We start from the raw sequence: 12,087 nt of genomic DNA on the forward strand, positions 1-12,087 counted from the left end.
CCACGTCTGATGTGAAACAATGAGTTTAAACCCATTATTTCACATCACACGATCCACTAATATAAATCGTTTTGCAGCGTATGGAAATCTAAAGATTTCAATAAGCTGAAAATGATTCATATGAGTTAATATCGCTATTCTATATAATTATGATTCATATGAGTTAATATCGCTATTCTATATAATTATGATTCATATGAGTTAATATCGCTATTCTATATAATTATGATTCATATGAGTTAATATCGCTATTCTATATAATTATGTTTAAAGAATACCCATACAATAGAGTTAATGCCATAATAACAAATTGTGGAAATTAATTTTCATTTTTTTTATTTTACTTCACGATTCAGGATTTAAACTTTGACATTATAAAGCAGCCTTTAATCAACCAGTTTGTTTGTCATGATAAGGAGAAAAGTTCAGTGTTTTTTTCTTGAAAACGTTTTGTTTTATCAGTTGTAATGATAACGTTCTTAACTATAATCAATTTGCTGTTGATTGATTTAGAAAGAGAATGTGATCGTTTCTAAAGAAACTGTGTATCTAACTGTATAAGGTCAGAATAAAGGTGATAGCGTGCAAGAAAAGAGATTTAAATAGACTTTATCGCGTCCTGATTTCTAAGAATATTTACGTCAGTGAAATCAAACCTTTTACCTTTGAAAGATTTTCTAATGAAACAAAATTAAGGCGTGTAGAATATAAGAATATATGTTCCATTGTGTCAGGAGATTGCACAAGATCGTTTCATCACGGAGAAAGATCCAGGTTAGTAACTTGCTGAGAATGAAATTATGAATGTCGAAATAACTAGAACAATGACTACATCTTTTTGTATCTAAAACTTGCATAGTGGCTTCTAAACTCGGTGTAATTAAACATCACAAAGAAAGCTGAAACACTGTCAGTACCGTGTAGCAAACATGATATAGTGATCATATGAAAGATGCTACATTATAAAACAACACTCTATAACAAGTATAAACAAGAGACTCAGAAACACTTATTGGATTTATGTTTTTTTAATGGTAATTCATTGTTTGAAACATTCAAACAAGAATAAAGTGATTCAGAATATTAAAGGAGAAAATTAATTAATATAACGACATTTATTTTCTTGTCAAAGTTTTAACACTTTTGCAATGGGCAACTTATTTATGAGATGATCTTAATTACCTTTTGTTATATCTACTTATAAATCTTGTAGTCAAGTTCCTTTCTCAAGAACAAAACAAAAACTTTCCATTATAGTGCCATTTTTACTTTTTATTCAAGTTTAAATACTTGACACCTGAAGGGAATGATCGATAAAAGTTTCAAAGTCGAACTTACGGCTCTTCTTTCCTTTCAAAGTTAGCTATATGTTTAAATTCTTTAACTTGAACAACTCATAATCCTATATAGCCAAACTAACACTCGTGAACTGATACGTTAAACAGTAACGAAATTTAGTCCGAAGAATTAAAACCGGTTGACAAGAATGAATAATTGTTTAGATGTGAGTCGTTGTTAGCTTGGACATCCACATTTACTAAAATTCTAGAATCTTTATCCAAGATACATTTTATATTAGTCGTTTATGTGCTTTGATTTATGCATTGTTTACGTCACAACTTTAAATGTTGTTTTTATATTTAGGAGATTCAACGGTTTCTTTACTGCGAAATGCTGATTGAAATATGTTTTTAAAATATATAAGCGAAGTTGTGTTTTCTAAGTCCATTATGTAATGTAATGCGAGTAAAAACTTTTTGAAAATTGAATATGTTTTTTGTTTTCGAATTTCGAGCAAAGCTACACGAGGGCTATCTGCGCTAGCCAGTCCCTAATTTTGCAGTGTAAGACTAGAGGGAAGGCAGCTAGTCATCACCACCCACCGCCAACTCTTGGGCTACTCTTTTACCAACGAATAGTGGGATTGACCGTCACATTATAACGCCCCCACGGCTGAAAGGGTCTTACTGGAGATGGAAATATCCTCTGATGCTGTAACAGTTTCTCTTGCTCATTCTCTGTTCCATCAAATTAACGTTTTTATTTTTGTACACATTATTAATGTAGCATTGGATATTAAGTATAAGCTTATAGGAAATACATTTGAACACAAAATTCACCAACTGTGAACATCTTTATGCTTATTAAGAGACAGAGTTGTTTGTCGGGGAACAACGAAGTGATGACATTAAATAACTTGTGTTCCTCCGAGTGGTCATGTAGTGAGCAAAAGGAAATAAAAAATCTTATTTTAAACAGAAAAAAATATTCTGTACAGAATTGATCTCTCCTATCGACATAATAAAAAAGCTGAGCTATTTTTAAATTATCAATTTCGCTTATTTTAATGTTCACATTCTTTGTTATTGCTACGGTATACACGGATTTAACACTAAATTTGTAATCGAAATGATCGTTTCAATAAATGTATAACACTTGATGTTTACCAAACTGATGATAAGAAAGTCAGACTTTGCTATCAGCTCAAATGATTTGCAGAATGTATAGTAACTATTTCACTTTTCTACTGTTGAGTAAGACACCAGCTTCAAAGCCAGTATTATAAGCTAATCTAAAGGATTACCTGCTAGTATTTTCTCTTAGACTATACGGTTTATTTGGTAAGTTTGAAAACACATAAGAAAATATTTCTTGTGTTTTTTTTTGTTTAAATCACCAGCACTAATCTATACATTGTAAGTGTGACTGACTGTGTTTAATTAAGGGCATAACTATTCAATGGGCTACCGGCACTCTGCCCACTGCGAGAAAGGAAATTGAATTTTAGCGTTACTAGCCTGAAACTTATCAATGAGACACCGGGGATTACAATGATTTGTTTGTCTGTTATTAAGCACAAGGCTACACTAGGGGCTATCTGTGCTATTTCTTCGGTGGATATTGAAATCATAGTTCTAGCGTTTTAAGCTCTCAGACTTACCCTAAGCCACCGGAGAGCCACAGCAATAAAAAATAAATAAACTGTTACGATTCTACTTAATCTACTCATAACCTACTTTTATTATTATTTTAGAACTAATTAATATGATGAGAAGATATATTAGAATATGATAAACGATATTTTCATTCGAGTTTCAATCTTATTCTTTACAATGAATAAATAGAAAAACGCGAAGGTGATAAAATAAAGAAATCAGACTTTTGGAACGTAGTTCCACTAATTCTCATTAACCGACAGGCTTGTTTCTGGCTCAAAAAAAGAGCGTTTACTCGAAACCTCACAAAAGAAATAAAATACAACTATAGTTTTAAAGGTGATTTATTTCCAAATGTCTAGTAAATTAAGAAAAATTTTAAAAATCCTGAACTTAATGATCATCAATGTTAAAAATGCAGCAGTGATCAAACAAGATCCGATGGATCATAAAATAGAAAAGTAAAAATACTGCCGAAGATACAGGATTAGCTTTTTCCCCAAATTAAGATTTTTTTCCTCGAAATAATTGGATCAATAGCTTCGGTTAAGTAGTACATGATTTAATATGTCTACATATTGATAACTCTACATCTGTGTTTATCGTATACTCTATTCTTGTTAAGTTTAATTTTTATCTTTTCTCTCTCTCTCTCTTTATATATATATCCTGAGTGAGTGCAAAAGCGACTATCAAATTGTTTCGTTTAGGGCACAATTCAATTTCCAATGTTTTAATCTGAAACAAAAATATTAAGTTGGTTTCATTTGTCTTTATAATATTTTTCTTTAGTACTATCCGTATAATACCAGTTCTATAGTAGCTTTTGCCCCATCCTGTATTTATGCAAGTCATTATACATACTTTACGTTCGTATTTTCAATTGACTAATCGATTTTTTCCTACTCTGTATACAGTAATTTTGCACATAAACAATGAAGTAGGTGATGAATGAAAATAATGTGCTCCATTATTATTTTAAAATCAACGTCTTTCGCCGGCATGTTTTTCTGATAAGTATACGCATTAAAAAAAAAGAAAATAGTCATATATTATTAATTCAGTTTACAAAAATATACACAAAGAAAACTGGAAAGATTTCCTGTGATACATAACTGTAGAAACGAGCATCGAAATGATGAATTCTCTTATTGTTTTACTGACTTTTTGACGATAAAATTCAATGTAATTCATATGAAAGATTTCCTTTTTTTTCTTCTCTCTAAAGGTAAAAGCAAAAAATAATCACGGATCTCTAAGACACTAAAGAACTTCCAATGTCCGTGCAGTGTAAAAGGAACAAATGTGTAACATTCATTCGACAAAATCTTCTGACACTCTTGACATTCCTAGCAGTAGTCCTAGGGATTAGTACTGGCTTTGGTCTCCGAGAAGCAAAAACGTGGACTAAAAGAGAAGTGATGTATGTATATTTCCCTGGTGAGCTGTTTCTCCGTATGTTACGTTGTCTTACTCTTCCCTTGATTATGTCCAGCCTAATATCTTCTGTGGGAAGTCTTGACACAAAATTGTCCGGAAAAATTGGACTTCGAGCCATTTGTTATTACTTGGCTACCACTATGTTGGCGATAATTTTAGGTATTATTTTGGTTGTTTCAATTCGTCCGGGTGCTGGGAGCTTTGACGATATGGAGTCAGTAGAGAAGAACGCACGAGAGTCCACAACTGCAGACACCTTGATGGATCTGGTCAGGTAGGTATATTTGGAATTAGATAGAGAGCTGAAATTAGTACAGCTCACACAAGACGAACGAGAAAGAGTGAAATGATAATTAAACAGACAATTTTCGTTGATTTTTTTTTTTATTAAGCGCAAAACACACAATGGACTGTCTGTACTGTAGTCATGTCCACTGCGAAGAATCAAACATCGGATTTTAGCGTTATAAACCCCTAAGGTTAACTATGAGGCAACGAGGCCAAAATATCTTGTAAAATGTTTCATAAAACAAACGTATGATTTAAAATAGAATTCAGTATATGTGTTTACATATTTAGATCACAATTTAATAAAAGTAAAATTAACAGCCCAATCGAATTAAAAGTATTAAGAATTAAGTAATTTAGAATTTAAAAATTATAGAAGTGTTTTAAATATTATAATTTTCATCTTTCAAATGTTAACGTAATATGTACATAGAGACATATACTAGCATATATATACATATGTATATATATATTCCCTGAAGGGTCAGAGATAAGTTTACGCGCACATAACCCATTGTGTACCTTTGCGTTAACACAAACAATATATATATATACATCTTTGTGGAACTAAGGTTCCGTGGTTCATGTCTCGTTACCACACACTTCACACTTGTGGCTGTGGGTACATTATAAAGGAGACGGTCAAATTCCATTATTCAGTGTAAAAGTAACCCAAGAGTTTGTATTGACTTGATGTCTTTCCTTTAGTCATTACCGCTTTACAATTAAGGATGGCTAGCGCAGCTGGCCCTCATGACATCATGCAAAGTCCAACGAAATAAACAGAAATTATTCCATAGCCAATAAACTGTAATAAATCCACTTTATCCTCCAAATGAAAATATATCACATCATACTATTAAACAACTAACTCGGTGTCAATAAAGATGGTACATTTCAATTACACTGATGTGATCATATCCATCTTAATTTTTCTATCTAGAGTAATATAATTAAAACAAAAATATTACACATTGATTTCAACTTATGAAGTTATTATCGTGATTTATCTCTTATCGTCACCGCTATACCATAAATGTAGAGGTAGTTATTTAAAACAGTTTGTTCTTGTTAAACACAATGGGCTATCTGAGCTCTTCTCACCGCAAGTATCGAAACCCGAGTTTTAGTGTTAAAAGCCCTCAGCCTTTCTGCTGAGCCACCGGGGTGTTTGAAAATATGGCCTGTAGAAAATGGAAATGCACATTCCAACACTACCAATAGTAAGTAAAGACTCCAAGATCATCCTAACGATAACCTTGGTTAGTGTAAAACATATAATAAATAGATTATCAGAACTTTTTAGTTACAATTGGCTTATACATTAAACTAACCGTACTCGAGATTATGACTTGTAATTTTTTTTTCTTTTTTTAACCTTTCTAGATAAGAAACAATGTTAACAAATAAGTTGCTGACTCATTACGTAGCGTAACATAAACTTTTACTGTGCATTTTTCTTCAAAGATAAATGTTAGGTATGCACGGGTAGTAAAATTTGGCCGAATACCGAGACCGGCTACTTGGTAACTAAGCTTCGGCCTGGGCCGGGTGTCTACCGGGACCGAGTTCTCCCTTCACCTCTCCTCCCCCAAATGTACACAATTAGAAACAAAACCAAAATTGACGTTTATTACATTTTACCGAATAATCACCAAAAACATTCAAATTTTACTTTCAACTTTCAATGTCTAACCTCAACTTCTTAAACCCTAACCCCTATTGTTCTCAAAAACCCCACCCTCCCCAGAAATCCACTTCTCAAGCCATACCTGTTATTAACCCTTATTGTTCTCTTAATCCTCGGGCGGTCAGTCGTTGTTGCTCGGAACACGTTATTTTTCAACTAAACCAGTTATTGACTTTAACTTTCAGTAACGCGTTAGTTGCCACAAAGATTAGGACTTAGATGCCTAACTTCGACACTCGGCCGGAGCCGAGTATTACCGGGTGGCCCAATACCCGGCCGGGTTTCCCTGCATCCCTAATAAATACACATGTACATATTTGCTCAGAGATATTGATACAATACTAGCAGTGCCATGCTGTAAAGTACCGATGTTTATCATTACACATACATATGCATCCTGCAATTTATTACATAAAATATGATATATAACACGTGGATACCTAGGAAGGATTGTATCATTTTATTGTAAAAGTTTCAAGCATTTTACGAAATAAAATAAGAATCCTTTTACGTCAATTGAGAAAATTCTCCCGAACTTTAATGAAATGTCCTTCAACACCTTTACTACGATGTTCACCATCTACCATGTCTTCATTAGCCATATTTGTGAAAGATAAATGTAAACGTTTCTTTTGGTGGGGTAAATAAAATAGAGGAAAGGTTTGATGAATTTCTTGCATCCGAAACTTGGATGTTACCGCCTTTAAGATAACTGGAAATATTCTTCTTTTCGAAAATATGTTGCAATTATTTTAAACTCCTGTGTTGTATGTTACTTCGAAGGTCATTTTGTAATAGTGACTCGAGTTTTTCGGCTTGATTTCTATAGATATATACATATTACATAGATAACTTACGTTCGTGATTTTATGAATAATTACTTTCACCTATACAGAATGAAACTCATGAACTAACATTGTCCGCGTGGCCCGGCATGGCTAGATATTTAGGGCGCTTGACTCGCAATCTGAGTCCGCGTGGCCCGGCATGGCCAAATATTTAGGGCGCTTGACTTGCAATCTGAGGGTCGTGGGTTCGAATCCCCGTCCTACCAAATATGCTCGCCCTTTCAGCCGTGGGGGCGTTATAATGTGACGGTCAATCCCACTATTCGTTGGTAAAAGAGTAGCCCAAGAGTTGGCGGCGGGTGGGGATTACTAGATGCCTTCCCTCTAGTCTTTCATTGTTAAATTATGGACGGCGAATGCAGATAGTCTTCGTGTAGCTTTGCGTGAAATTCACAACCAACCAAACAAACAATGTACGCATAAAATGAGTTCCTATATGAGAAAGAGCAAAAAAAAGAAAAAGAAAGAAAAAGAGAAGAACACCCATAATACGTGTTTAGAAGAACTCTATATAGTTTGATAGTATTAGCTGTAGATGCAGAAGATTAACAAGAAGTATTTAATCCAGTAAGTTGAAAAAATTCCGATGTTTTCACAGAATAGCATAAGTATATTTTGAATCAGTTTTTCACGACTGAATATTGTGTGGTATAGTTTCTATTCATGTGCCCCCTCAACTTACAACGCAAAAAACAGGTTTGGATACCCGTGGTGGCCAGAGCACAGTTAGCCTATTGTGTAGCTTCGTGCTTAATTACAAACAACAACGACCCTCCAGGTTGAAATATGCGTGCAGATGATTCACCAATATAGACTCATCTGACTTCACTTAGTACTTCAGGAAGGTTAAGAAGATATACTTCCATGATTTTATATATCATTCCTAGATGGTGACTTTTGTTGCAAAGATATAATTTAAATAAGAATCAAAAACGAATGAAGCGTTAGGCTTAGCTGTTTTAGAAAATGAAAGTAATATGGTGTCTACCTATTAAGAACTCAGATACACAAGTACTGATAAGAAGAGATTCCACTGCTATATGATTTGGATTTTTTTCAATATAGTTTGTAGACGGCTTGAATTGGCAAATAAGAAAATTGTATAGTAGCAAATATCTGAAATTTCGACAAGGTTTTGTCATCAGTTGAGTTTTTTTTAATTTTACATTTAATAATCGTTTTGATGTTTGTCTTTTCTAGGATTTTCCAACAAAAATTTAGGATTAAAAGCTGTATATAGTGGATATAGTCAATGCCATTAAGATTTTGTTTTTTACTTTATTTTAGAAACATGTTTCCTCCGAATCTGTTTCAAGCAACTATAGAACAGGTAACTTTCTGTGCTTGTTGAACATACGGTATTCATAAAACTATGATATACTTCTGATAAAATGCGTAAAAACCTTAGATGGCCAGGTTAAACCTGAAAAGCAAGATGGTGGTTTACTATGACTAGATAGATTTGAAAAGAAACAAATATGTTTTTTTCCTTTTTTAAAATACATTTTTTGATTAATATAAAGATGAAAAAGTCAAGTGTATTGTTTTTGTAGTCAGGCCCTGTATCTGGCATGTTAATTGGAGATACCTGAAGAAAAACAAAAGCAAGTATTGGTTTTGCTGTATTGTAACAGCTAAATAAGCTTCTTAGATTCTCTCTTAGAACACGAAAAGAAAGGTTGTTACTTATATATATAATTAAATAGGTTCAATAATATTTTTAGTTCTATTGACAGGAATAGAAATATATATATTAGCAAAAAGATTTTACGTTAATTAATTCGAGAATTTTATGTTTACTTGTTACAAAAGTAATAAAGTTTTGTTTTTTTCAGTTAGAAAGTCATGTAACTGTTGTTTTTATTTATATAATAAAATATTTCTTCTTTTAAGAAAGTTAAGCATTTAGTATTTTCAGATAGTAGGAAACAAACAATATATTTAATAGAACAGATAACATTTCTGTTCAATAAACAGGATAGGACAGTTACATTTTTGTTCGTATATCAGTAGAATAAAAATTTCTTTTTAAACGGGTAGAAAGAACTTTACAGATGGAATAAGTTTCTTTTGTTTTGTTTAATAGATACAGAAGAAAATATGTTGTTTAGTTGTTAGTTTCTGTTTCTATGAAGATGCAGAATGTTATTGTGTTTTACTGTCAGAGCAAACGCCATCGTTATAATCATGCGAAGTATTTTAGTAACCATACTCTGAATACTAAATCCCTTATTATTTCTTGTCGACAAGATGTAAAAAAAAGGTGTTAAGTTTAAGCACGGTTGTTCTGATATAGTTTCTAAGGAAGTAATCAGAATTATCTTCATGACTATGTATTTCTCTTCTAGTATAAGACAGTGATTACTCATCCAGAATCAAGTGAAAACGATACTTTTAGGGAGAACGTCACTGAAGGTAAGTATTATAGCATCCATTTTAAAATAGCTTTGTTCAAGGTAGGCTTGGCGGTTAAAAAGAGCACATAATTTTGCGATTTTTGCAGTAGTAGACATAAAAGAAGGTGAATAATAAAATATTTTTTCAATCCAAAAATCGCACACAAGCCATTTTTGTATAAAAGTAATTTGCCCCCATGCTTTGCTTTCACCTCTAATTTTTTATGAATGCCGCAGTATCCAAAAACTAATACGGCATCATCAAAACATACATAGGTTCAATCAATTTTGATGAAACAGTTAGCACAAAGGATTACATATAAAGTGTAATAGACTTAAAATAAGACCCAAAACTCGAGCTCTTTCGAATAGTTGACTATTCTTATTCAGGAGAACAAAGGGTGTTTCTTTTTTCTTTTTTTTGAAGAAAGCTCTTTAAGTGTGGTTCTCTGTTGACTGGGGGTGACCAGGTGGATTTTTCTTTAAACTGTATACCGATATCGTTTGCGTTAGTGGTTTTATTCTGAACGCAAATTAAGACTTCCCGAAGTCTTAATTTGCGTGCAAATTCTTGAAGGTCGGAAATAACTTCGAAATTATCTATGTTCTTAGGGGTAGGAGAAAAGTTGAGACATTTACTGAGAAGGTTGTGTTGAGTTTCAGTTAATGTTTTAGAGGACAGATTTATGACATTGGGTTTGGGTCTCTCAGACAAGGAAGTAACTGAATTGGATGAGTCAGGAGTAGAGCTTATTTTATGAGACAATTCAACTTGTGAGTTTGTATTATTTGAGTTATTGGTCAATGATTCACAGGTAGTGTCAGTAGGGGCTTGTTTAAAGTTATTATTTCGTTGTGAACAGACGGTAAGATTTTGGTGAGATAATACTTTACTTTTATGTGAAAGATTATAATGTGTTTGTTCCTTGTTGTTTATCGCGTGATTTTCGAAAGACTTTTTTGTTTTGTTAATAAAAACATCAAATTTATTTTGTTCAGTAGTAGAAATTGTTTTCTCGGAATTTACAATGGAAATGTTCTTATCAAGATCGGCTACTGTGGATTTACAGAAGTCTTGTGTGAGCTTCATTAGTGCAACTGAAGTGGAATGGAAGATTTTCTTCCATTGTAAACAAAATAGTTTGTCGTTGGCTCCTATGGTAATTGGTGGATTCAGATTAAGTGATTTAGGTATAGTTTTACACTGTAAATACTGTTCTAAAACGTCAGTGTGGCTAATATATCTCAGTCTTTTTTCGTTCAGTTTTCTAAGTCGTTTGAAAGTTTTGGTAGGGTTGAGATTAGAATACGATTGGGAAATTGTAATGGAGGGAAGGCTTAATTTGAGGGGAGTGGAAGATTTTCCTATGGGACGAGAAGGTTCAGAGTTATCAGGTTTGGAACTTATGGAGGATTGCTAGGGATATAGAGGATATCAGAAGGAAGGTTGTTTTCAAGGTGTGAAAAAGATTCGGCTTTTGGAAGGAGATAAAGTTCAGAAATTGTGGAGTTTGGAAGGTCATCAGGCTCAGGGCTTACTAGAAGGTTATTTGGAATAAGAGTGGAAGCCGTATCTTCTGCATGAGTAGAGAATTTAGGAGAAGGGTCAAATGTAGACTTTCGAATAGTTCCAGGAGAAGTAGTGATAGAAATGGAATTTGGAGATATAGAAGTGTGGCATACAGATGTATGTACTTTGGGTTGAAAGGTTGTGACTGAAGCAGGCTTCGTGGATTGGGTATCAGGTTTAGGGCTTAGGGAAAGGTTACTAGAAATAAAAGTGGAAGTCGTAACTTCAGCATGTGTTATACATTTAGGCGAAGGGTCACAATTAGAGTTTGGGACAGTTCCAGGAGAAATAGGGTTTGGAAATGTAGTAGAGATGTGGCATACAAATGTATGCTCTTCGGGTTGAGGTTTTTTTAATGAGATAGGGGTATGGGGAATAGAAAAGGTTGAAGAAGATTTAGGACAAGGGTTGTTTGGTTGGTTTAAGCTGGAGTATTCAGTGTTAGTTTGTAGGCGAGGAAGAACAAAGTTGGTAATAAAGAAGCGGAAATTACAGGATAGAGAAACGATTCCTTGGAAGGAAAGGTGTAAACTAAGAAATGTATCCTGCTTTCAAGTTTCAAGTTAGTGTTGTAAAGGAAAGACAAGCGTGGGTTACGTCGACATAGATCATGTGCTAGAGCGTTGATTTTGTCAATTTTGTGATTTAAAGTGTCAGTAGTACAGACCTGTCTTAGAAAGAGATCATCAGTATGTCTATTAACGTCATGGTAAATAACGCTTGAAAAACATACGCGAAGGTCAGTATGGAGTGTCAAAGTATGTAACAGTAAGGTTTGTAGGTCACTAAAACAGTCATAAGCGGTCTTTGAGTTCCGTTTGAGGTCGTTAGTTCCAACATGAACAATTAGGTATTTTACAGTCTGTGGCAGTAAAGATATAGAATCTAAAAGGTCAAGTGAAGTGGCTCCACTAATGGA

At 33.5% G+C, this 12,087-nt stretch overlaps 1 protein-coding gene across 1 annotated transcript in view; it reads left to right on the forward strand.

Moving 5' to 3' along the window:
* The first annotated feature begins 4,522 nt into the window (after window positions 1-4,522).
* The window catches only part of LOC106478375 (excitatory amino acid transporter 1-like), an 11,404-nt gene continuing 3,839 nt past the window's right edge, over window positions 4,523-12,087 (forward strand). The window contains exons 1-3 of the mRNA XM_022381971.1: window positions 4,523-4,650; window positions 8,490-8,532; window positions 9,551-9,617. Of these exons, the coding sequence (XP_022237679.1) occupies window positions 4,586-4,650; window positions 8,490-8,532; window positions 9,551-9,617 (175 nt within the window). The 5' untranslated portion in view covers window positions 4,523-4,585. The remainder of the gene's footprint in view (window positions 4,651-8,489; window positions 8,533-9,550; window positions 9,618-12,087) is intronic.

Source organism: Limulus polyphemus, unplaced genomic scaffold, assembly GCF_000517525.1.
Source record: "Limulus polyphemus unplaced genomic scaffold, Limulus_polyphemus-2.1.2 Scaffold205, whole genome shotgun sequence".
Lineage (NCBI taxonomy): Eukaryota > Metazoa > Arthropoda > Merostomata > Xiphosura > Limulidae > Limulus > Limulus polyphemus.